This window comes from Peromyscus maniculatus, chromosome 3 (genome assembly GCF_049852395.1).
Source record: "Peromyscus maniculatus bairdii isolate BWxNUB_F1_BW_parent chromosome 3, HU_Pman_BW_mat_3.1, whole genome shotgun sequence".
Lineage (NCBI taxonomy): Eukaryota > Metazoa > Chordata > Mammalia > Rodentia > Cricetidae > Peromyscus > Peromyscus maniculatus.
The window spans coordinates 13,962,770-13,990,726 of record NC_134854.1 but is presented as its reverse complement, the minus strand read 5'-3'; the positions used below and the strand labels follow the sequence as shown (position 1 = coordinate 13,990,726).

The 27,957-nt window shown below is 36.7% G+C and overlaps 1 protein-coding gene across 1 annotated transcript in view; it reads right to left on the bottom strand.

Moving 5' to 3' along the window:
* Window positions 1-3,966: 3,966 nt before the first annotated feature.
* Vwde (von Willebrand factor D and EGF domains) overlaps window positions 3,967-27,957 on the bottom strand; it is a 68,768-nt gene continuing 44,777 nt past the window's right edge. Inside the window, exons 19-30 of the mRNA XM_016002756.3 lie at window positions 25,399-25,536; window positions 22,986-23,546; window positions 21,520-21,615; window positions 21,341-21,436; window positions 20,090-20,185; window positions 19,409-19,504; window positions 17,612-17,707; window positions 11,215-11,310; window positions 11,027-11,122; window positions 9,409-9,504; window positions 6,851-6,954; window positions 3,967-4,946 (exon numbers count right to left, since the gene is read on the bottom strand). Coding sequence (XP_015858242.3) covers window positions 4,932-4,946; window positions 6,851-6,954; window positions 9,409-9,504; window positions 11,027-11,122; window positions 11,215-11,310; window positions 17,612-17,707; window positions 19,409-19,504; window positions 20,090-20,185; window positions 21,341-21,436; window positions 21,520-21,615; window positions 22,986-23,546; window positions 25,399-25,536 — 1,586 coding nt within the window. The 3' untranslated portion in view covers window positions 3,967-4,931. The remainder of the gene's footprint in view (window positions 4,947-6,850; window positions 6,955-9,408; window positions 9,505-11,026; window positions 11,123-11,214; window positions 11,311-17,611; window positions 17,708-19,408; window positions 19,505-20,089; window positions 20,186-21,340; window positions 21,437-21,519; window positions 21,616-22,985; window positions 23,547-25,398; window positions 25,537-27,957) is intronic.

The following is a 27,957-nucleotide window of genomic DNA, read 5'->3' as shown; positions in this document are numbered from 1 at the left end:
AATCTACATCCAGAACAACTTCAAAACTGATAGCTGAGGTGGTCCAGCCTCTTAGACTATTCCAGTTGGGATATCAGATAAATCCTGCATTTTCCCATCACACCAAGACTGGAAACAGCTAGCCCTCCCAAGACTTGATCGTTATTCCAATTTTCTCAGGGTCCCCCAAAGATGTCATCACCCCCAGACAACAGGAAGCAGTCTAGAGAACAGGACACAAACATTCCCAAGAGGTCGGGTTGGTGTTTTTGGTCATCTGAGGGAATATCAATGCTTGTCATAATTTGGGGTATGGGGGAGTTGGTTGCAAGTTGTTATTGGTCATGGTCATGGAGGAAACTAAGCATAGGAGATTAGATTCAAGGATACCTTTCTAAAAGACAAAAAGGGTGGGGGATATAGGAATGATAGATATTGCTGCCATGAGGACCAGGCTTCAGTAGCTCAGGGATTGAGGGGAAAACCATAGAGTCAGTGAACTCATCACTCAACTTGACTTTTCTATCTGAGGGAGTACAGTTTCATTTTTCTCTGGGGCCAGTTATGTGGGCTAAACAACTTTATAGGGTTGGAGAAAAGGGGAAAATACACACACACACACACACACACACACACACACACACACACACACACATCTTTAGGGTATCTCCATCATCTTCTCTCTCTGACTTTATTTCTTTTCTTACCTCTATCCAGATGTATCCCTTCTGTCTCTCTTGATGTCTTCCTTCTAATTTTATTTTTTCTTATAGCTTATATACCCCAGCAAAATCAATCAGTATAAAAATTACAATGTGATTACATTTTATTTTTAATTGAATTACTATAAAGAATACAAGTAAAAAACATGTTTTACGTTCCCCTTACATGATTAAACACCTACATATTATAGATGAAAAACAAATTATCACAAGAAGCCACATATATTCACACCCAAGCAACTTGTTATAGATTAACAGAGTGTAAGCAAGAAAGATATTTTTCTTAACCAGTTCTTTTTCTGGTAGGCTGCACTTTGTGGTTACAAAGAAATTACCAATCATTTTATTACTTATCTCAAAAGATAATCACATAAGAAATCTTGAAAGAATCACAAATCTAACCTTTTATATATGAAAAAGAATCAGTCATCTCTATTTTAAATCCTCAAGGTTCACACCCATTCTTCTACAGGTTTTTATATAAGGAAGCTAAGGACAAAAATGGGTATAAGGAATTAATCATCACCTTTGGTCACCAACCCATCCTAGCAAGAAATGCACATCAGCTAGCAGTAGCCAGGCTACCATTGTTCCTGCTCCCTGATATCTATGAGTCCCTCACTCAGCTATTAAAAGTATGCCTTTAAATTGTTTTCCAAGATTTTTTTTACCTCAAATCCATTAACAAAAACATCTTATTCTAACCTTAAGTTATTTTTTTAAAACTTTGTTATATCTATGATGCACATTGAAACCTGTAAGCACATCTCTCAACATTAAGATTAAAGTAACTTGAGCTAACTTAGCTTCTGGGACACAATTGTTTTTCTTAATCATTAACCAAAGTCACACTCTATATGGCTCCTCAGGAGAAACTAGATGTGGGACATTTCCTTGCTTTAATTTTCTATTCTCTGCAACCCCTGTTTTACCAGAGGTGGGGGAAACACTATATCTTACTTTTACCTATATTAGTTTTCCCTCTAAGCTAACTTTTATCACAATCCCTTACTATATTTATTAAAGATCCTCAATCATCAAAATTCTATTTAAAGTGACACTATTATTATACAAAAACATTGGTACAGTTAAACAGTACAGCTTAGAAAGAAATCATCTTGATAATAATCCATAGGTAAAAATGTCCAGTAAAATGGGATGTTTCCATGAGATTATCTCACTACATTAAAAGCAGTAGGACTGTCCCCATGCCCATTCACACCTTGTCAGATACCAGAGAAAAATGGCAGTGGCAAACATTTAAAGGCACAGCAGTAGCAAGACACATTCTTGGGCCAAAGCCCTCGGGGCCTTGCCTATCCAAGATTCACCCATCAGAGCTTTGCTTCCTGGTGGGCAGACCTCTCAAACTTAATTGCCACATGCTGTTCCTCCCACATGGCCACTGGCAGATAGAATAAAAGACTAGATTGAATCTACATTTAAATTAAAAAGCAACTATTAATCTCAAGTAGTTTATATTGGTTTGGATTTTCGTATATTGACACAAATTTAATGTTATTTTTGTTATACTGTATATGCTTTTACTCTTGTTTAAGATATTGTACCTATGCAGCTCATTTAAAAATGTAATGTATAGTTCTAGTCTTTAAAAGCTATTATTACAAATTATTTAGGATAATTAAGAAATTCAGGTTAGTAGTTAGTCATCTATAACAATCAAATTTGTGGCCATGTTAGGTATGTTTTCAAAGTCAAATAGATATATTTTAGATAGATGGTCTTCAAACACCTCAGAGACCTACAGACTATGACATTTAAGATGTTTTAATAACATAAGGCTTTTCATGACAGTGAGACATGCCTGCTCCTAGCAGCATCAATTTATTTCAAAAAAAGGTTCATGGACATTGAAGACCCTCCATATGGAATTTGCTTTCATTGTGGCAAAGTTAGCTACTAGCCAAGAAACTGCCATTGCCTCTACTGCTGGCAGTAAGCTGTCCAAATTGGACAAGCAGGACACAGAAGTATCTGTCAGATACTTTAGGCCTGTAGGCCAAAGAGGGATGCTTCAATGTTTCAGAGGAACCTTGGGTGACTGTCCAAGAAGCCAACTGTTTTTGTTATTTCTGTAGTTTTGGAAGTTGCTTGTTCTGTATTTCTTGTTTACGCAGGAAATATTATAGTTTTATAGTTTTCCTTGTTATCAAGTTCAAAAAATAAATTTACATAAGAGATATAAAGTTTATAAGGTTGAGAAATATAAAAGCTTAAGTTGTTTATCTAAGAAAATGTTTTAAGGTCTAAAATAATAATTTTCTATTGGTAATAAGTTATAATTGAAAATGGTTTGTTTAGGTATAAAACTTTGGACTCATCAATATAAGATAGAGAAATTTCTCAAAATTTGCCAAATACAAATGGACTGAACAATGTGAATGTAATTCTTACTTGATAATTGTTCTTATTGAATATGGTTTTATTGTGTTAAGGTTAAATCCTTTCCCTTTTATTTAGACAAAAGGGGGGAACATTATGGAAGAATATTTTCTATATACTTTAAAAATTTGTTTCTGCCTAAGGCACCTTCTGATTTGTTTAGGCAGGATTTCCAGGGAGAAAGTGGAACTCTGAGAAGAGAAGAGGAACTATGCCAGCCAGGCACAGAATAAGTAGGACATACAGAATGGGAGAGAGATAAAAGTCACACAGCAGGATGTGGATTAATAGAAACAGGGTAATTTAAGTTATAAGAGCTAGTTTGGAACAAGCCTAAGCTAACAGCCAAGATTTCAAAATTAATGATGAGTCTCTGTGTCATTATTTGGGAGCTGGCAGCTGACAAGAAAGACCAGCCACAAAGAATTGTCTGCTTGAGTCGACTTAAAGTGTGTGCTCACTGGCTTTACTTGTGTAGCTCACATATTGCTGACTTGGTTCTTCTAAGGAGTAAATATTTAAACTTGGCAGCAAATTATATCTACTAAATGCAGTAATCATTGAAAAATATAAAACCAAATATTGATATCCACGGATGCCCCAGCATATTTAACTGATACATTTTAGCAGTAATATTAGTAATAACAAGACTTAGATGCATGTGCTGGGCTTTGTTTTTCCTTTTTAGTGCTGACGATTGAACTCAGATCTTCATGCATGATAGGCCAGTGTTCTCCACTGAGCCATACTCTAGCACTTTGTTCAGTTGCTGTATGCTAGTCACTGTAAAATTGACATTAACCACATTTTAACTTTAAAATTACCCAGCAGCCCTGGAAATAAGTATGATCACCATTATGTTATAAATGAATAGATTCAAGAGTACAAGACGGTTAAGTTTTCTATATAAGTCCACATGCTTTGGATGAAGTAGAGCCAGGATTTGGAGCTGAACTGCAACCATGGTCTGCCTGTCACAGGCTTCTGCTAGGTGTGTCCTCTCATGACTATCCTGTCTTAGTCCTTTACTAACACTGTGATCTTAGTAATACATCTTCAGGTGTGAAAAGGTATTCTGCATCTACCCCCACTTACACTTTCCAACTCCCAACATTCTTCCCAACAACACCCCCACCCCGCCCCCACCACCAACTTTCCATCTTTTTGTTTCGATAGCCCAGTCTACTTAGCACTCCCCATGTGTGTTCGGGTCTGGAATGATCCACTGGAGCATGAGAAGTCTAGCAGTGGTCAAACCCTTGGAAAGAAATTATTCCCTAGCAACTATCCACTACCAATAGCTAATCAGAGGTGGGGCCTGGAACCCATCTGGGCCATCCATGCTGGAATTTTGGCTAACTTGATCATCTGTGGCTTGTGTGCAGTGACTGCAGTTTCTCTGAGTTCATGATTGTGATACCAATGTCTTGTCCAGAAGACAATATTTCACATCTCTCCTCCCATCCTACAGCTTCGATGTGTTTTTCACCACCTTCTTCTTGGTGTTCTATGATCCAAGCTACTATTAAGCTACCATTTTCTTCCACTGGTATGTACCTAGGAGCTGGGATAGTTGAAAGCCTCTTGGCAGCGATGCTATACATGCTTCAGAATAACCCACTGTGTCTGAGAATTGGTGCTAGAGTTTGAGGATGATCAAGGACTGCGTCAGCAGTAGCAAGGCTTCTAGAAAGCACTGAGTTGGTGCTTTATGCTGGAATCTTCAGTATCAACCTCTCAGACCTTCAGCAGCTGCTTTCCCAATCACTACCTCTCCATCTTCATGTGCAGTTCTTATAAAAGCCTTGACAGTCTCTCAATTCCACATTAAACACTGGGTATCTAGGAGACATCAAGTGGCATGTCATTCTGACTGGCCTCTTATAAAGACATAGTCACAGCTAGAACTGAGAAAAACACAAATTTGCAAATATGGTGTCGTATCAGAAACATCAACTTAATGTGTAAATATCAAACCACACTTCAAAGCCAAATTCAAAATACTGAAAGTAATTATTTTGTTTTCCTCTAATATTGACAACTTAGATCATTCCATATTTTATTAGGTTTTCCAGTTTTTATAATATTTTAAAACAATGTTCAAATAAATTTCAAAAATTATCTTCAACTTTTTCTAAATCAAGTTTCATATCTAATGGTAAAGGCCTTGTAAATAGAACATGTTTCTCAATGATGTTTCATCTGTAATAAAGTCAAGTTCCAGTATGACCTTTAATAGCTATTTATTTTCTCTTCCCCTGACATGACACACAAAGCCCTTTCAGTTCTATTAGCTGCTCCACTCAGCGCTGTTTTCATAAAATAGACCTTAACAAGAGCAGGTGTGAAGGTAAACTGACTTACATATAATGTGACCCATTCTAAAAAAGTATCCCATTAAAATACTCAGTGTCCAATAAAACTGCCTTTTATATCATTTGGGAAAGGCTACATATTCAGAGTATTTTATGCATTTCTCTCCAGTATTTTACACATTCCTCATTCCACATCCTTTTCTTTCTCCTTCACTCCCCTCTCCTTTATTCAGTGGAACACACAATAGCAGTCTTATATAGGGCTTGTTCATATCTAACCAGGTCAGCATTGAACAACTTCGCGTTTTGAATTTCACATCACGGCTCTATTTTGTTCCTGCTATTTTCAGGACAGGACCATACTCTGGTGCCTGGAGAAAAACGTACAGAAACTGACATTTCACCCAACACAGACTGATCCAGTTTCAAGCTTCAAGAAGATTTTCTTATCATTTCCAGCATTATAATATTTCAGTATATTTAGATCTTTCTGACCTCTGGGCTGTTTTTTTGACATAGTGTCGCACAGCTAAAGATGAAGTCAAGCCTCTGATCCTCTCATCCTTGCATCTGAAGGGTTTGCCCCTCCAACCTTTTGAAGGACTAAGTAGCATATAATGGCTTTTACATTAAAACTCACAGGGAAAGACATCTTTGAGGAGACTGCCAGATGTGCACACGTATGCATACCTGTGTGTCACCACTACACAACTTTATGTATGTATATCAGAACCAAACAACATCTTGATAGTCTGGAATCTGAGCAGTTACTGAGCAGGTATAGTGCAGACTTTTAGAGAGTTGCTTTGGAATAAATGTGCTACAGCAGCTGCCTTACAGGTCAGTGTGAGGCCCTGTCTCATACATCAAGGAACCCTGTTCATGCCTTGGTTCTTCAGTTTCTGAAATACAAAATTCAGTGATTCTAGAAGGCCTGATTCTAGGGATTGGCACATTTCTTTTCTTAGAAATGGATTTTAATAGACAACAAAAAAGAGAAATATTTTTTGTCAGGGAAAATTATGAGAACAGACTTGATTTTTGTGGTACATGACCACTAAAAATGTATAGGGCTGGACTTAAATAAGTGTGGCAGTGACTTCTTAATTTAAAGTGGTGGGAAAGGTGGGGCTGGCTTTTCAATTGCATTTGACCAGAGCATGAACTTGTTATGTCCTGTGTCCTACTGCGGAGTAGCTACCTGCTGGGGTCTTGAACCCTGCATCCCACTGTACAGTGGGACACAAACGTTGCACTGCATTAGATGCACAGAAGGTATTTGTGTGAATGTAAAATGGCATTAGCTTTGGCTTTGGAGGCAAATATTGAATGTATGCATGCTCTACTTTGGGAATAAATGTTAACAGTAGTCAGTTACCAAGTAGAAGACTCACAGAGATGCTTCTATCTAGTATTTGTACTATCAGGTACCTGGATCTTCCTTTCACATTTGATTCCAGAGTATCCAGTGCGGCAAGAACATACACCAGGAAATGCACATCTTCCTCCATGAAGACACTTCTGGGTACAAATGGCTGCAATATACAAATGTTTTTTTATTCACCGTGTGAATCCTGTAATACACAGTATTCCACTGGCCTGAAGCTATTTTGCGATTGGAGCCTTTACCATGATTCCCAAAGTCATTACTTCATATGACACATACATGAACTGAAACACCACACAGAGATATGTATAATTTCCCTGTGCTACTTAAAAATAAATAAAATAAATTATAATTTTACATAGGAAAGAAATGCATGGGAAGCAAATGCGTAACTTACATTTTCTGGTGGGTGCATTAGAGTAGAAAAGAAACAGGTAATGAAAAGGAATCTGTTGGTGACCTGACTATGGGCAGATCTAATTCATCTATGTGCTCTCTTACTTTAGAACCTACACCCCCAATTCAAAGTATACTTTATTAAATTAAACTAAAATTGTATTAGTTATGTTTTAAGGTATTTGAAATACATATATATATTTGGTTTTTTGAGACAGGGTTTCTCTGTATAGCTTTGCGCCTTTCCTGGAACTCACTTGGTAGCCCAGGCTGGCCTCGAACTCACAGAGATCCGCCTGCCTCTGCCTCCCGAGTGCTGGGATTAAAGGCGTGCGCCACCACCGCCCGGCTGAAATACATATATTTAAAGGATTCCAAAGAGACCATTGGTACTAGCATGTTTATGAAACAATTTATATCCTACTTTGGGCAGTATCTAGTTGGAGGCTCCCTGACTTCTTCCCTCCCTTCCTGTTGTTTCTGGAGACAGGCTCTGGCTATGAGCCCTCACTAGCGTTATACTCCCGGTGTAGCCTGAATTGGCTCAAACTCATCGCTGTCCTCCCAGGCCAGCCTTTCAAGTGGTTGGATTATAGGTGTGCACCACCATGCCCAGCTCATTCAGTAATTTCTTAAACATATTATCCCTTGCCCATACCAGAAAAAGTTTCATGGAAATCTCTCTTAAGGTAACTTTAAAAATACCTATATTTATCTCAGTATCTACTTGTGCATCATCATCTATAAAAGTGTTTATAATAAAATAATCACTTGTAAGTAGGTAAAATGGCCACCATAAAGGGAAAGGTCATTGCATTAAATATAAATACCATGCAGTAGCATTAAAAATTTTAATGTAATACTTAAAATGATGTTTTAGGACAGGTAATATGTTTTTAAGTAATACTGAGTAAAAATAAGCATACCATAAAATTTTATATATGTAGTTATTTTTCATGGGAGTCATACTGTTATAGTATGTAATTTTGAAAGTTCATATAATTCAAGAGTTGACAAGCTGTTTTTATCAGGGTTGCTATATGTGGTTGGGTGGGAATGTAATGTTCTACACTAAGAAGTTCTATAATCTAGGTATAATAAAATTGAATGGGCATTATCAGCATTTTCTAGAAGATAGCAATAACATTTATGTTCAGTTAGCATTGTCAGTACATTAGATAGTTTCTGGACAATTGGAAAGAAAGCATTTTGAGGAAAAGGGTTTGTTTTTTGAGTTACATAAAGGCCCTGCAGTGTGCAGAAAGCATATTCCTATCTTCAGGCTGTGCTTAGAGACCATCAGTCTATAACTACGGGAAAAGCTTCCAAATTCATGCAGGATCATGAGGAACTGGGGGGACAAAAGAAGGCAATGGGAGGGAATATGATCAGAAGACATTATACACATGTGTGACACTCTCATAATGAAACCCATTATGTGTGTGATTAATATGCTATTTTAAAACTTTAAAAGGAAATAAGAGAAATAAACCACAAATAAATTTCTCACTTATTTTAAATGGGTGTAACATTAGCTAACATTTACTTTTACTTCTAAATTTTTAATTATATTTATTTTTATTTTGTGTGTGTGACAGCCGTAAATGTCAGTCTTGACATGACCTAGGACCGCCTGGGAAGCAAGTCCTAACTAAGTTTTGCTTAGATCAGGTTGTCCTACGGACATTTCTATGGGGGATTATCTTGATTAGGACTTAAGTGATGTGTGAACACCCAGCCTGACAGAAAGTGGATGGCACTATTCCCAGGTTTAGGACCCTAGACTGTTGAAGTGAAGAAAGCTATCTAGGCATTGGAGTATTGATTTCTCTCTTCACTGTGGATGTGATGTGAGCTTTAAGCTCCTGCCACCATGACCACTAGATAACAATGAAATGTGACTTGTAATTGTAAGCTAACATAAAAGATTTCTTCCTTAAGTTGCTTTTTGTCAGAGTGACACAATGAAATTAGAATAGTATATTGGCACATATCAAAATCAGAAAACAACTTCTGGTGTTCTGTTATTTTCAGCCTGGGTGAGAATTGCCTCTACCCACTGAACCATCTCGTGGGCCCATCTTTTCAGTTACAAAGGGATCAGTAATCTAAAATTTTATTTTTACTGTGGATTTCTCCATGAGCTACAGATTAATTATTCCCATAGGTTCATACTCAGGCCATCACGTAGAGAAAGGCTCCTTACGTTTCTCACACTGTACCCCTTCCCAGGCAGAAGGGCAAAGACACATGCTGGGAGCTATGCATTCACCACCGTTTTTACATTTCTGAAGGCAGATTGCTGCAAATATAAAGGTAAACAAATTAAAAACTTAAACTGCTAGTCTAATTTTAACATAAACTACAAAAAGCAATTTTAAGAAAGAGAAAAATTTGTAAACCAGGAATTAAAAGATCTTTGCCTAGCTGGGAATGATGGAGCACACCTATAATCCCACCATTTTGGAGTCTAAGGCAGTGGGATCAGGAGTTCAAGCACATCTTCAGTTTCATAACAAGTTCAAGAACAGCTTAGATGATATAAGACCCTGCCTTAAATAAAACAAAAGAAAAGAAAACACATTTATCAATACCGTTTTATCAGTTAATCATATTCTTGAAAAAAAAATCTCATCAACATGTCTTGCTAAACAAAAGCTGACCAAGGAAACAATAGACATGCCAAGATGGATGGGGGAAAGACCAGAGGCCTTAACTTTACATAAAGAACTGTAGTCAACTAAGGCATGCTGAGAGTGGGAGAAATAGTCTTCCCCAGAGAAGAGCACCTGATTCGTTATCAATACCAATTGGTCATCCCTGAAAACATACATACAAGAAATACTATACAGACTGAGCAGGTTGTATTTAGAAATCCATCCATCCATATCTGTCTGTCTATCTATCTATCTATCTATCTATCTATCTATCTATCTATCTATCTATCTATCTATCTATCTATCTATCATCTATCTACACACACACACACACACACACACACACACACACACTCAACATCAATGATAGAGGCCATGAGTTTGGAAGAAAGCAAGGAGGAGCACACATATGGAAGGGTTTGGAGGGAGGAAGGGGAAGGAAGAAATGATGCAATTATATTATAATCTCAAAAACAGCAGAAAAGAAAGAAAAGAAAAATGTGATTTTAATGATCTCCAGAGCACCATGGTTCATCCTAACTTCTCCCCCAATTGTTGGGGTTTTACAATGATTTACATGTTGAGCAATATACTATAATAACTGTTAATTCAAAAAAAATTAGTTTATTTGGAGACAGAGTCTCATTATGTAGTCCTGCCTGATCTGAAATTCACTGTGTAGACCACCTTGATTTAACAGAGATCTGTCTGCTTTTGCTCCTGTGTTGGGATTAAAGGCATGCGCCATCATACTCAGATCAAATAACAATTTTATACAAAGAATAAAGAAAACATTTGAGGGAAGATTGTCATCACCATCTCTGCAGCTGATCTGCTGGAATGGGTAGAATCCCACCCTGGAAAGGCCTGAACTGCTGAGCCAAAGTGGAGCTAAGAAATCAGTGCTTTTTTTCAATCCTTTCTCTCAACCTAACTTCATACTATGAGTCCAGACCTGTAGCTTATGCTAGCATATGTGGTTACAAAACTGTCTTCCTGTGACTCCATCTTTCACTATTCAAAACGCTATCTCCCAAAAGTGAGAATGATTGAGCAGAAATAAAAGTGAACAAATGAAAACAAAAAGACTCTGTCTCAAATCCTGCTGTACACCGTCATGAAAGCAGGCCTTCCCACTCTGAGAGTCATAGTCTTTGTTTTACTTACGTGTGTTACACCATTTCCCACTCCAACCAGAAGCACAAGAACAAATATTTGGTCCCACACATTTTCCTCCATTCATGCACATAGGCTCACAGATGCCTTAGGGTTAAAAAAAAGAAAAATGGGGGACTTGTGAAACAGCAAAAATTCAGTTTTACCTGTAGTATGTAAATATTTTAGTGGTGTCTTACTTTTTTGGCATCTCTTCCCGGTGTACCCACCACGACAGGTGCACACATTATTTCTCATACAGTGGCCACCATTCTTACAGGGAGGGTGACAGACAGCTAAAAGAACACATGACAGTAATGTGTGAACAGTCCATATTCAATTATTATATACTGCACATTGCCTCATGGGCTTGTTATCTATGAGGCCATAAGATAGAGGAATGTGCTATAAAAATAAAAGATCACAAGTGCAAGCCATTGCAGCTGTCCTTTCTAAATAATAAAATGCAGAACTCAGAGCCATCAGCCTCTAGCAGGTTAACACCATTAAAATGCCTTAGCATTGGAGTCTTCACTATAATACTGCATGCATTATGAACCTCAAATTACATTTACCAGTGTGAAAGGAAATCATGAAATGATCTGGACGGAACCAAGAAAGTGAATCAAAGCTTAGCTCAACGTTCGAATATATTTCCTCCTATGCAAATTAGAATGACGCCCACCATTTGCTACATTAATTCATAAAATCATTAGGATATACTTTAAAATGGCTTCAATATGATCAAGCTATGAGGCAGCTTTATATGACTGGTTCCTATGAATGTTGGGTAAAATCTTTTAAATGATTAGTCTTTGGCTTTGTTGGAAATATGTGTTAGCTGTTTAGTGTACACTTTCCTGGTATTGACACATGGGTGTCTATACTAGGAAACAAATCTGAATTTTGTCATTTTAATGAGATGATAGTTATTGTTTTGTGTTTTTTCCATATATTAAAATTAAATGGTATTTTATTTCTTTTTTTTTTTTTTAAAGATTTATTTATTTATTAATGTATACAGTGTTCTGCCTGCCTGTAAGTCTGCAGGCCAGAAGAGGGCACCAAAGATCTCATTACAGATGGCTGTGAGCCATCATGTGGTTGCTGGGAATTGAACTCAGGACCTCTGGAAGAGCAGTCAGTGCTCTTAACCTCTGAGCCATCTCTCCAGCCTGGTATTTTATTTCTTATCCAGTGCCAAGGACTGAGCCAGGGTCCTATAAATCTAAGCAAGTGCTCTACCATTCAGCTACTCTATAGACCTTAAATATTGTGTTTTCTTTTCTTGTTTATTTGTTTTGTTTAATTGTACCCAAGCTAGTTTGCATGAACAAATTTTAATTTAATTTCTCACTGGACACACTTCTTCCAACAAGCCCACAACTACTCCAACAAAGTCATACTTCCTAATAGTACCACTCCCATTGGGGGCCATTTTCTTTCAAACTACTACATTCCACTCCCTGATCCTCAAAGGCTTGTAGCTATATCATAGTGCAAAAACACATTCTGTCCAACTTTAAAAGTCCCCGTAGTCCATAACAATCTCAACTTATTGTAAAGTCTAAAGCTCAAAGTTCTCTGTAAAATCAAAAGCAAAAAGCAGGTCACATATTTTTAACATATAGTGGCACAGCATATACAGTACCTTTCCAAAAGGGAGGAAAGAGAGGATAGTGAGGAAATACTGGACCAAAGCAAAATTGAAAACCAGCTGGGCAAATTACAAATTCTGTATCTCCATGTCTGATATCAAAACGCTCTTCAGATTTCCAATTTATTTCATCCTTTCCCTGCAACACACTTCTCTCTCTTCTGCTGGTCCCACTCCTTGTTAGCAAGTTTCCCACCATTCTGGCATCTCCAACATCTTGGGGTCTTCAGGGCAATCCAGGCTTCAACTTCACAGCTTCATGCAATGGCCTCTTTAGGCCTCCACTCAGGAATACCCCTGACACATGCCTGGCCTCAGCAGCTTACCTTAGTCATGAAGGAAGATTCCTTAACACCTTTCTTCTTTCCTTGATTCTAAAGCCAGAACTTTAACTGCCAAGTTCTGCTGCTTCTTAGGGCTAGAACATGGCCCCTCATTCAACTAAATCTTTACCACCTTTCTGTTTTCAATAGTTTCCTTTACTGCCTAAGCTTGTATGTCCTGAAATTTGATCTATAGACCAGGCTGGCCTCAAACTCAGAGATCTCTTGCCTCTGTCTCTAGAGTGCTGGAATTAAATGTGTGCACCACCACATCTGGTTCTAAACTTTTCTTTAATTCCTTTTCTAAAGTTGGAAACATGACTGTGTGGGATCTAGCCCTGAGGTCACAACTCCCTTTATTCCAATTCTTAACCTGTTTATCTCTTTGAATACAGGACTTATCTCCATTCCACCTCCCGGTGCTCCTTTTCTCCTCAAATTGTACATTTTTTATTTTTCCTTATTTAGCATGCTCTTTTCCATTATAAATCTTCATTTATAATAACCACATGACAGAGACTATGCTAGACTGTTTTGAAATTTCCTCTGCCAACATAATTATCCCAAATCTCTCCACATTAGCCTCAGGTAGACTATTTGAACAAGGGCAAAAGGCAACCACATTCTTTAACCAAAATTGGCAACATATTAAAATTCTTCACCTTTGAAACCTCTTGATCCAGGCCCCCATAGTTCATCAAATCATACTCAGAACCATTTTCTTCCATGTTCCTACTAATATGGCCCATTAAACAGTGCTTGAAGCATTCCACTGCTTTTCTAACACAAACTCCTAAATTCCTCCAAACAAAAGTATGGTCAGGCCTATCACAGCAATATCTGAGTCCCTAGTATTTCTTCTAGAAGTCTTCGTTAGGGTTACTATTGCTGTGAAGAGACACCATGACCACAGCAATTTTTTAAAAGGAGAATATTTAATTGGGGGTAGCTTATAGTTCAGAGGTTTAGTCCATTATCACCAGGGTGGGTGGCATGCAGGCAGACATGGTGCTGGAAAAGGAGCTGAGAATTCTATATCCTGATCCTCCGACAACAGGAAGTAAATTGTGACACTGGGCATTACTTGAGTATATATGAGACCTTATGTGTGTGTATGTGTGTGCATGCTTGTGTGTGTGTGTGTGTGTGTGTGTGTGTGTGTGTGTGTGTGTAATGTATGTGTGCCGAGGGGCATGCAGATCAAATAAAATTTCAGGAGGCAATTCTCTCCTTCCCCTGTGTAGATTCTTTAGACTGAATTCTGTTGTGAGGCTAGATAGCAAGCACCTGTACTCCAAGATCCATCTCCTCAGTTCTACTGGTAGATTTTTTTTTAATATGTATCTAACATAATTTGTTAGTCATGGAAAAGAAAAATATAAGGTGTGTTTAAACATCTGTGGTGGTTTGAATAAGATGGCCCTCATAAGCTCATATATTTGAATGCTTTGTTACTAGGGAGTGAACTTTGATAAGATTAGAAGGATTAGGAAGTTTGGCCTTGTTGGAGGAAGTATTTCACTAAGGGTGGGCTTTGAGGCTCATGGCAGGCCTGTGTTTCTCTCTCTCTCTCTCTCTCTCTCTCTCTCTCTCTCTCTCTCTCTCTCTCTCTCTGCCTGTGGATCAGGACACAGATTGTAACTCCTTCTCCAGCACCATGTCTGCCTATGTGTCACCATGCTCCCTGCGATGATAATAATGGACTAACCTATAAAACTGTAAGCAAGCTCCAGTTAAATGCTTTCTTTTCAAAAGTTGCCTTGGTCATGATGTCTCTTCCCGGCAACAGATAAATGGCTAAGACTACATTTCTCAAGCCATACATTTGAAGCCATGCTTATTGAGAAAGTAATTTTTATGTGATATTTGCAGCTTAATTTCACTCTTCTCTTTGAAATTCCACAGTGCCTATGCCAATCATATTTACTTTCAACCATATCCTGTGTAATTTGATTCAGTTGCTCTCAGTGTGTCATCCACCTTTTCTTCCCCCATATGATCAAATATCATGAGGGGATACAATCTCATCACATCAGGCATGACAGCCAGAAAATCGGAGCCCTTACAGTAGACTTATAGTAGATTTCTAAGGTCCCAGCCTGCTCTGTTGAAACTAGTTTCCAAAACCTGCTTTCATTTCACAGCAAGTTGTTCCCCAGTCCATTAAAACAAGACACATGTTTCTTTTGTTCAACTTAATAGATTAGAGATCATCTCCTTTATTACTCAGTGTTGGTACCCTTTTTGGGGAGGAGTATTTTTCTTACAGCCCTACCCCTACTGCAAGTAGCTTGGTACTGTGAGCTTGTCATTTCCCCTTCACTTCCTCTGCTCGAAACTATATTTATAACTCTTTAGCATACATTTAGTCATAATCCCTTAGTTTTCAAGATTTTCCTTAACTTAATCCTCTTTCTATTTCACAAACTGGTTCTTCAGAGGAAATCTGAATTAAAGGAATACTATCCCAATGCCCATCTCTCTATTGTTTAAGTGATATTTTCTTCTTTGTTCCAGTTTTTTCCTGTGAGCCTGAATCAACTGCCCGACAAAAGATATGATGGTAAATCACACCATATAGCAGAATGTCATTAGGAGTCATTTTATTACAGTGTTCCTTTAGCAGAACAGTAGTATTTGCTTTTCTTCTAGCTCTCTAGCCTATCTCACTTCTGGTTCTTGGCTACCCAAGTAGTATTAGGGTTCTGCTATATTCATGGATCAGTGTTTTCCTCAACTATTATCAGACAATCTTCCTCCTTCAGTAGATGGGAACAAACACAGAGACCCACAAGCTTGACAATGTGCAAAGAAATCTCAGAACATTCTATCTTAAATTCCATATCTCCACAAATCTCTCTATTCAGGGCTCAGGGAACCCTGTGGAAAAGGAGGCAGGAAGACTGTAAGAGCCAGAAGTGATGGAGAACACCAAGGAAGGTCTTCTAAACACAGAGTGACCAATGCACATATAAACTCAAGGAAACTATAAAAGCATGCACAGTGCCTGCAAGGATATAAGACAGATGGATGGAGTCCTAGCGCCTCTCATTCCTAACCCAGAAGATATGTCCAAATGATAACTAACCACAAAAGAAAAATTAGTGGTTTTGTTTTTGTTTTTTTGTTTTGTTTTGTTTTTAGTGGAGTCTCACTGGATATACAAACCACTCTTAAAGTAGGGCCCCTTGCCCAGCAGTAGATGACTAACATGAAATTAACTCAATGGCATCTTTGGAGGTCTTTTGTCACCCGGTGTTTTGTCAAGGCATTTTCTTTTCTTTTTCTCTATGGGTTTGTGTGTGTGTGTGTGTGTGTGTGTGTGTGTGTGTGTGTGTGTGTGTGTGTCTGTGTGTGTGTGTACATCTATATGTGTTTCTTGTGCTTTTATTTTTAAAGTTCTTTTCCTTCTATTTCCTTGTTTTTTCCTATTCAAGTTTATTTTTATTTTATTATTATTTTCTAGATACTTGTTTGTTTTCTAATAAGAGAAAGAAACAGTGTGGATTTGGGTGGGAAGGGAAATGGGGAGGACTAGAAAGGAATCAGGGGAGAGAAAACTGTAATCAGAATATATTGTATGAAAAAATTATTTTCTACAAAAAATCAAATTATATCACATAAAAGTGTTAATTTTATTAATTTAATTGTCAAGATGTTTAAATGTGTTCTAAAAAATGTTTGGTATAACTCTAAGACTAAAGTTAAAGGAAATATTTGAAGCATTTAATTTACTGTCATTAGTTCCTAGTTCATACCTATATTCTCATGCCTGCAACATTTCTATTAACTGGAGAGAGAGAGAGAGAGAGAGAGAGAGAGAGAGAGAGAGAGAGAGAGAGAGCAGTGGTTTTCAACCTGTGATGTAAGTCACAACCTCTTTGGTGTCTAATGACCATTTTACAGGGGTCACACATCAGATATCATTCATATCAATTCATAACAGTAGCAAAATTAGTTATGAAGGAGCAATAAAAGTAAGTTTATGAGTGGGGATCACCACAACATGAGGAACTATATTAAAGAGTGCCTGCATTAGGAAGGTTGAGAAACACTGCTCTAGAGGGTTAACTAGATGGGGAAAGGCATTCAAACATGGTGCAGAAAAGGAAAATGACCCTTGTGTCTCCACACCATTTTGCATAGTGTTGAACACAGATGCACTTCACAAATGTTTAATAAAACTAAAGTCAAGAAAACATTAGACGTTAGATAAAACACTTACATGGGAAAACATCAGACATTAGATAAAATGCTAACATGGGAAAACATCAGACATTAGATAAAATGTGTCAACAATGATTGAATTGAAAGCAATGGAAACTCCACTGTTCATTATAAACTGCACTAGCATGTTGAATATTCACATCTTAGCTTGACAAAACTTTAGAGACAGTGCCCATGCTGTTAACCTAACATATCTTGAATATTTGGCAACTCTGGCACATTTGCTTGAGTTGGCTTTTGTGGCCTTATCTACATAATCATAAGGAATAGAGAGGGAACATAGTCTTCTTTCACCTGAAACTTGGTATGTATTTCTGCAAAACTCACTTTCTTAATTTGTATTCCTAGTTTTCCAGTGCCCTTTTATACTTATGCAGAAGGAATACTTACCATTCTGGCACTGTGCACCAAAGAATCCATCAGGACAGAGGCAAGTGTTTGGTTTATAACAGGAACCACCATTGAGGCAAACAGGATCACACAGAGCTAATTAACAACAGGAGGAAGAGAGATCACAAAGTGCTGTTATTTTAAAACTAAGTGTGGCACAGGTGTATGGAAGGAAGCACAGTGATATACTTTAACTACAAGTAAAAATAGCCCATATTTTAGGCTTCAACAAACAAAAAGAAGCAAAATAACTTTGTAATTGCTTTGAAAGTATGCTCATTTGTGGTGGTATTGTGTTCCCCAAAATATTGTGTACTCTAATAAATTTATCTGGGGTCAGAGAACAGACAGCCACTAGATACAAAGGCTAGAAAATGGTGGCACTCACACCTTTAATCCTAGCATTCCAGAGATAGAAATCCCTCTGGATCTCTGTGAGTTCAAGGCGACATTGGAAATAGCCAAGCATGGTGACACACGCCTTTAATCCCAGAAAGCCAGCCTTTAATCCCAGGGAGTGGTGGTAGAAAGCAGAAAGATATATAAGGCGTGAGGACCAGAAACTAGATGATTTTGGCTGGTTAAGCATTCAGGCTTTTGAGCAGTAATTCAGCTGAGACCCATTCCTGATGAGGACTCAGAGGCCTCCAGTCTGAGGAGACAAGACCAGCTGAGGATCCGGCGAGGTGAGATAGCTGTGGCTTGTTCTGTCTCTCTGATCTACCAGCATGGACCCCAATAACTCACCTCAGGTTTGATTTTATTAATAAGAACTTTTAAGATTCCTGCTACACTCATTTGTTGCATTAATAATATTAACAATAAAGCGAAGAATGTGGATTGAGTGTGATTAAAATTCAGAATGCTTTTGGTAATGATCCTAGGCTACGAAAGGGAGAGTCAACTCAACAGCACTGACAAAGGCACACACTTGATCCCTCTGCAAATAAAACAGGGGTACTTTACTCAAGCTCCTCCATGCTCAAAATGGCTGGTGCTTCATCACTTTGTTTTGCTTTGATAGTTCTTCTAGTTCTACTTTTAGCCTAGATTTTATCCAGTCTCCAAGGTGTACTACGGGTACAGTTCTCTTCCAAATTCAACTTGCGAGGATTAATTGATGTCTTCACTTCTTGTAATATGTGGTCTATTTACATATCCTATCATAAAACAACTTGCTTCACAGTCTTATTTTTTTTAAATAATTACTTCTCATATCTTTTTCATTAATGATATGAAACATGAAATAATCTTTGTTTTCCTTTCTAACAGGCTCCATGTATAACCAGCACATTATAAATGGTGGGTTAAATTTTCATTGAGAAAAGTCATTAGATCATAGCAAATTAGAATAGACAGACAAACTGCAAACCTCTCTTTTAAGGAAACACATCTGATACTGATAAATGAATGGATTGCCGTGATGGCTGTGCTTAACAACCAGAACCAAATAAATGTTTAATTAAGTAGCATATCTATGACCTGATTAGAAAAAGAGAAAGAAATTTAAATGAAGAAATTGCCCCAAAGATTTGTGTCCCTATCAGGTAAGTGAATGACGGAAATACAAAGACAAGACAGTACTGATTAGGAACATAACATGTAAGACAGCATTAAGGTTCTGGATAACAGGAAAACATGAAGATGAGATGTAAGAATTTTTAAAATGCATCATACATAACCATCTCATATCTTTCTTGTCAGTTCAGTTTTGTTTTTGTAGGTGTGACTCTCACACCTGTATTTGAAGTTTCTTTTTGTTGATGTGTTTATTGTACACAGTTCTGATATTTTTACCTGTACTGCAGGTGGGTCCATACCAGCCAGACTTGCACTGGCAAATATCTGGTGCAACACATTCACCTCCATTTTCACAGTGCCTGTTACAGACCACTAAGATCAGAAAGACAAAAGACAGTCAAATTTAGCTCACAACTGCCAAATACTTCTAGTAATGAATCAGATCACTGAGAAAGATCAGAATGATTCCTACTCTGGCTTGGATGCATTCCAGTTCTCGTGTTCAGTTATTTTCTTACTGATAGAGATGGAGAAAGTAGAAAATCATTAGCGCTGAATGAGAATTAGTTATTTAGGGAAATTATTAGTAACTGGTGAGCATAATTAAAGATAAATTAAATAAAGTTACATACGAGGTAATAAGTCTGATTTTTAATTATTTCAAAGAATAAGGTAAGTTACTATTCAGAACAAACTTCTTTATCCATTTTCTTGAGACAGGGTTTCATTATATGTAACTCAGATTATTTCTCAACTCATGATTCTCCTGTCTCAGCTTCCCAAGTAATAGGATTACAACCATGCCCATCCAAACTTCTTTACCTCATTTCTGGTCACTCCTGGTTCCTTTAGTGAATCAACTCTATTTGGGGTTGGGATTGTTTTATTTAGCATTAAAACCATCAACTCATCAAGGGAGAAGTTTATTGTACCAGATTGCAAGAGAGCTTTACTTACATGTTTCACATCTTGGTCCCACAAATCCATAAGCACAAGAGCAGAGATTGCCAGGCAAGCATGTGCCCCCATGTTGGCAAGGAGGGATACAATGTTCTGTAGACACAGATATTAAGTCAGGTTTTACTAATCAGTATACATGCATATATACAAAATGGCCACAATAAAGCCCCATTATAAAAGAAAAATTTGGGGTAAACCCTTTTAATGTGTAGTTGGGATCCACTACATGAATTCACAATTCCAAAGCAATCATCAATCAGCACCATGTTTTGGTTTATAAATGAAATCTATAAAACACAATGTAGGTGTGTGAAACGTTTATAAAACTTTGGTTAATTGGATAATGATACTTGAACTTCAGCTTCTTTTAAAATGTGAGTCTAGACTTATAAATAACTGTCCTAAAAATAAATTTTAATATTTCTATAGTTATTTTCATTTGCTATTAGTGTTGAAGATTTCTGTTAGTTCCAGATTTATCTTGTTACTCTGTGGTTTCCTTTGTCATCAAGGTAATAAACAGGACTCTAAGATCATTCACAATTATATGTATCCTCTACTAGAATTTAGTCTCAAAAACTTTTTAAAATAGCAAATTCATTTTAAAAATTTACACTTATTTTATCAGCTCTGTTCTGTAGATTCTTCATTTAATATTTCAGCCTAAACCATGCAACCTGTATATGGCTGCAGATGTTTTGTTTTGTTTTTTAAGACCACCTTTTAGGTTTCTCCTTACTACACAAAAGTCATTTAATAATTACCTTTTGCCAAAATATTTGTAGGGATGTGTTACCTTACACCTAACTCTCAAAAAACAAAGGTTTTGAAAGACAAAAATTTGCTCTTTGGATCTCTAATTTCTGAAGTTTTAGTGATCCAAAATTAGGGGCTAGAAAGATGGCTCAATGGTTAAGAGCTGTTGACTGCTTTCTAGATTCCACATATCCCAGCACGCACCTTATAACCGGCTGTAAATCTAGTCCCAAGGAATATGACACCATCTTCTGGCCTCTACAGGCATTGCATGTACATGGTGTCCGACATACAACCAGGCTAAACACCCATACAGTTAAACCTCTAAAATGAATTATTATAATAAATATTTTTTAGGACTGTGAGCTTTTATACAAGCACTGGTAAATACTTGTTAGCAAAAACACAGTATGAATATTATCTTTCAAAATATTTTCAAGGCAATAACACCATATTTAGTCCCATATTTGAGATTTTATTTGTAATTATCACCTTCACTGCAGGTTGCTCCACCAAGCCCTGGAGGACATTCACAGATGTTAGGCTTAATGCATTTTCCATGTTCTTTGCAAACAGGGTGACAGATGGCTACATAAAAATAAAGCCCATGGCTTAGAAATATTGATTATCAAATAAAACTTATTATACAAACTAATGAATCACATACCTACCAGTTTGGCAGTTGGAACCAGTGTAACCGGGTTTGCATTTGCATATGTTTGGGGCAACACATTCCCTGTTTCTTCCACATGAATGTCTACAAAATGCTGCAAAAATCAAGGAAGAAAGTCTGATTTGTAGATGTGATATACACACACACACACACACACACACACACACACACACATATATATATATATATATTGCTTTCAGATTCAGTTGTATCAAAAAAGTTTTTTCTAAAGTTTTCTAACATGAACATTTTAATGAATTATTAAACCACAGCTACTACATTTAATTATAATTCTTTTCCTTATACTGGCTTAATGATTAAAATAATTGAGAAACACGATTACTAGACTAAGAAAAAAGTGTACTGTGTGGCAATTATTCCAATAGCACTAGCTCACAGGGTAGGAAGCAGCCAGCCATGCACTCATGTTGTAGAATGTGATGGAGTTTCAGAAGCTGTAATGTTGATGATAGGACAGTGATGGTCAGAATCCCAAAGAGCAAGGTTCCAGGAAGTCAAAAGTTAATGGGGCTGGAATCCTTGGATATCTTCAGCCACTTGACATATACCATGGCCATCTAACACTTCTCATGTAACCATAACACATGAGATTACTGTGTTTTATTTGTTAACAATAAGCAACTTTATGTTATAAACATACAAGTCTTGAGACTTCATATTTTTGCAGGAAAAAGAAAGAGGATTCATTTTTTGTTTTGGGTTTTTTTGTTTTGTTTTTGTAATATCAAGAACATAGAAGTATTGAAATGTTTCTTTTCTTTAATTTTAGTCTCAAACCAAAATGAACAATAACAATAAAACTAACAAAGAAATTGACAGGGACAATGACAAAACACCTAAATTTTTATTTGCATTAAACAAAAACAATGACTATACAGGGCAAAGATATAAACAGTGCTTGTAAAATTAAAATGACAGAACAATTGTTTAAATGTCAAAAGCATTTGAGAAACTACAGAAAATTGCAGTTTGTGAAAATAAGCAGGTATGTCAGAATCAGTAATTTGAGGTGTTAACTGGCAATGGTGGACTGAAAAGAAACTAGACCACACAATACTGATCAGGTTTGTACTCACAGCTGTGACTTGTCTCTTCAGCTGATTGGTACCAGACAACTAGACTCACAAAGCTCTATTCTCTCATCAGTACACATGGAAAACAACACTCAGTATATGAGGTTACTATAGATTACATGATGGTTAAAATAGAATGTTGCTATAGAACTTCGAATAGAGCAGGTATCACTGTATTAATAATACCTATATAGTAACAATATTTTGTAATAGTAATGGTATTTTTAAAAAAGCATTTCAGAAAACTCACATCTTCCAAAAATGTATTAAACTAAACAGAATGAATAGAAATCAGCAAATATGGAAGGATAACTGCTAATCACTTAAGTTCCATGTTTTCATTCTGTGTTCTGAAATTTTTTCACAGTACCTCTGCAATTGATTCCATCTCCATAATACCCAGAGGGGCAGCGTCCACACTTGAAATGACCGTCTATGGTTGGCTCACAGGAAACACCCGGGAAACAAGATGATTCTGTACAATTTGATGTTTTGATTGATTCAAACTTCTTTGGCAAAATAGTGATTTCTTCAGTAGTCGATGATGTAAAGTCATGCTGAGTGAAACGTTGGAAAGGGTTGCTGATTTGAGCATTATGCCCCCCTGTCTCGGTTTGAACAGTGCCCTGGAGAGCATCTCTTATTTGCCCAAAAGAATTGTTAGGATTGATGCTTAAAGAGGTACCATTATGTGCAGGAATTTCTAGCTCGGTGAGAGTAAGATTTGTACTGAGAATGTGATCCACATGCTCATAAGCAGGTATCTGATGAGAAATTTCCTTCTTTGTATTATCCATTTGAGTTGTAACTGGTTTTACTGAAATGTGAAAGGTGCCTATTGAGTTTAAGGACTCGGTAGTTGTAGCAGGACTCTGAGTAAAGCTTGGACTTGAAGGTAAATGCTCCTTTGATGGCAATTGAAAGCTTGAATCTAAACAATAGCAAAAATGAATAGAAATGTTCATCAGAATGTTTATTAATTTCTACAATATCCACAATTTTGTGCCAAGTTATTCATTCCTTTATGTGGGGTTTATAACATGTAAGACTAGGAATCATAAAGTAATGATAAGTCATCCTAGTGTTCCAGCCTTCAAGGATGGTGTAACCTATTTGGATACACAAGGTAACACAGGAAGTAAGCTAATTTGAAAGTAAATTCTAATAAGCACCCCTGAAATTCCCTTTGTTCATTTTTCTATAGTATATACCCAAGGATTCAGGAGATTAGCAAGTATAAAAATGTATTTCAAGTTGCATTATATAACCCTTAAGTTATCTTCCTAAAAATTGTGAGACATTTGATTACACTGTAAGATGTGTCACTGTGATTGGTTTAATAAAAAGCTAAAAGGCCAATAGTTAGAAAAAGGTTAAGCAGGACTCCAGGGACAGAGAGGACTCTGGGAAGAAGGGCAGAGAAGGTATTGAGGTATAACTTGTTAGTCTTAGGAAAAACTATTGTGAAGTACTCCGCATTAGGCTTCAACCAAGACCATGACTTACTGGGGACATTTCCATCTATTGGCCTAACATGATTTTATGTTTTTGGCAGTTTTACCATCCTTTTCTTCAATGACACTTTTATCAAGACTCAGGAGAACCGGAGAACCATAGTTTTTGTAGTAAATCAGTACATGAAGCACATCAGAGTTAAACTTTTGCAAACTAAACCCAATGAATCATAATCTAGGATTCATGAGTCATTTGAATTTAATTCTTTCCAAATTAGATCAAAGACACAGTTAAGATATTATTCTTTTTCACCAAATCCTCAGATGTAGAATGAATTGTGTGCCTAAAAACTCATATGTCAAAGTGTAAATCCTAAACATGGCTGTGTTTAGAGAGAAGGTCTTTGTAAATGGAATTCTGGTTGCACAAGGTGAGAAGAGTAGATCTGTGATCTAAGTTGTTATCCTAAGAAGAGGAGGAGGTACCAGGAAAGCACAGGCAGGCAAAGAAGAAAGACTTCATGATGACATGGCTGTCTGCCAGCCAAGGAAACAGTTTCCCTGAAGCCAACCAGACTAGATCCTTGCTCTTGAACTTCCAGGTGCCATATATATAATATGTTGCATTATACAATTCTTAACTTTCTGCAAAATAAAAATACCTCAGGGGTAATTTTTTCATGGAAAACTAATGAAAGGTTGATATTGACTTCCTCACTTGTCACCTCGACAGACAGGCCCATCATGATATAAAGATTGGGTGATCAATTTCCCATCAAAAGCAGATCATTATTCATTTAATTGTACCACAAATATAGCTCTCTAATGCTGTCTCCTAGAGCTCACTTCTAAAATATTGATGCTGCTTAGTTTCTTTTGTCCCCTTTCCTCTAAAATCTCTGTCTCCTTGGATAATAATCATAAAAGTTGCATCAGTCACTCAGTCCTCTCTCCTTGACCTTCACATGAATATTACATAGTCTCTCTATATCCATACTCAATCCATGCCTCTTTTAGGGTCTCTGTCCTTCCTGGCAGGAATGATGCCCTGTGTACTACTCCTGTGTGTCTCTCAGGCACATCTATCAAAATACACAAAACATCTTTTTGGCACCATGATGCTCCTAATCACATTTCTTTCTACAACATGATGATCTATTAAGTGGGAGGACATATGTGATATACTTCTGCATCCTGTGCATCTAGTTCTACATGCAGCATGATGCATGTGTACCAAAGGAACATGTGAGTAGAAAAAAAAAAGGCAGTTGAATGACCTGAATTAGATAAATGCAGCACAAAGCACAGCAGCAAGCAGGGGCTTTTTACCATGACATGTGTTCCCATCACCATGGGATCCTTTAGGACACGAGCCACAGCGATAGGAGCCAAAGATATTGAGGCACTTCACTCCTGGGGAACAAGGCCAGGAGTCACACTCATCAACATCCTTCTCACAGTGCTTGCCTACAGGAAGTACAAATCAATAGTTCAAATTATTTAATTTGAAATACATTATATGTCTATCATCCTGTTGTTTGGTTACTTATACTCCTGTTTTATTCTGTTGAATTCTTAGAAAGAGCTTGGTATGTAGGCTAGGTTGGCCTGGTACTAGCTATGTACCTCAGGTAAACCTAAAATGTGTAACACTCATGCTTCTTGAGTTCTGGGATTGCAAGCACATGCCACCACATTTGGCAGGTTCTCCCACTCTTTATTTAGCCAATCCAAACCTCTGCCAAGGAAATAATTTAATCTTTATTTAAGAACTACTATAAAATCAAGGATAAAATTATTTATACTTCTTTTAGTAGTAAACTCAAGTCTTCACACACAAGAATTTGTTTTTCTATAAAGAAGGTGAGTAGTCTCATCACTAGGGAGGGCCAGGTAGGAGGACCTTGAGTTGGTTGGCATAAGTAACATAACCAGATCTGTCTCAAGAAATAGATTATTAAAACTGAGGTGAGAATTACAGTATATAACATATAATTATATACAATATAATGAGAGAATTTGCACTTTTCTTTAAAAACTCTGTAACTTTTGGAAAGGTTGTTTAGAACATTGCTTGCTTAGCCTAAGGGTAATTTGTTCAAATTACTGCACTCTGAAAATTTTAATTTTACATGTTAAAAAAGTCAAAGTTTTCTCAATAAGGTATTTTGAAATTATATAGTGCCCTTTGATAAGCTTAACATCTTATTTGAATGAATAAATTCATATCAAGAATAGATATTAACCCTTGTTTTATACATATGTTTAAGGCAATTAATATTTAAACATTTTCAAATATAGTCTATAACACAACACAAAAGAGATATCTACATTTATATGTCTAAGTGGTAATTTTAAAATAATAAAAAGATTAAAAGACAAGAAAATATTCAGCTTGTTCATATATTTTAAAACATGTATTTCAGAAAAGTCAGCTCAATGACTGTATATTAATCTCACAATTACATCTATATAATTGAAGAACTCTTTATATAAGACCTTTGAATTTTTGATTTAAAAAAAAGGTACAGCTGGGAGTTTTCCTGTGTCCCACCTGACCCATGGTCAGGAAAAATCTCTCACTCACAGTCCCACAGCCTTTTATAAAATAATCACTCAGAGGCTTAATATTATTTATAACTGCTTGGCTATTAACTCAGGCTTATTGCTGATTAGCTCTTACATTTAAATTAACCCATAATTCTTAGCTATATTTAGCCACATGGCTTGGTACCTTTTCTCAGTTCTGCCTTGTCATCTTTCTTCCTCTGTGTCTGGCTGGAGACTCCTGACTCAGCCTTTCCTCTTCCCAGAACTCTCCTTGTCTTCTCGCCCCACCTATACTTTTTGCCTGGCTACTGGCCAATCAGTGTTTTATTAAACCAGTGTAGCAAAGCATTATCCCACAGCATTTCCCCCTTTCTGTCTAATCAAAATGGAAGGTTTTAACTTCAATATAGTAAAATTACATATAATAGAACAGTTGTCAAGTAAGAATTATAGTTACAATGTCTATTCTATTTTTATTTTGTAAAATTAAAGAAAATATTCTATCATCTATCCTATATTTGTGAGTCTAAAGTTTCGTATCTAAATTATCTTTTATCATAACTAAGGAAAATTATAACTATCTAGTCAACTAGATAGTTCATCAACTACATCAAAGATCCCAGAAGGATACAATATTACCTAAGTAAATAGGAAATGCATTGTAAGCAATTTCCAAAATTCTGGAAATGACAGATAGCTGCCTGCCTGAACAGTCATCCAAAGTTCCTCTTCAATGTTGAGGCATCCATCTTCAGCCTATAGACCTAGAGTCTCTCAACTGCTTCTCTCTGTGTATAACATATTATCAGCAGTCCAGGCAAGAGCAGCTTTTTGTCCAAATGGCTATTTTTGCCAAGAAGAAGATAAACTCCATTCAGAGTATCTTTGATGGCCATCTTCCTCTTTGAAGTAAATCAGTACTGCCGGGAGGAGATATGTCTCACTGGCCAGAAAACCTAAGTTTTAAAAACGTTTTAAATGCCATATTCTGTAGGTCTTTGAAGTGTTTGAAGATTACCTACCTAATTGAAATATATCCATGTATATCTAGAAAACTTAAGTAACATAACTATAAGTTTGATTATCATGGATGACTAATTGTTAATCTGTATTTCTTAACTATACATTATGATTTCAAATGAGTCGCACAAACATTCTACCTTAAACAAGAGTAGAAATATGCATACAGTATAACAAAATTAACTTTAAATTTGTATCAATAAACTAAAATCCATAGCACTGTAGAACATTTTTAAACAAGCTGTTGCTCTTTAAAAGTAGGTTCAATAATCTACCCTTTCATCCTATCATATCTATATCCTATATTTCTACATCATA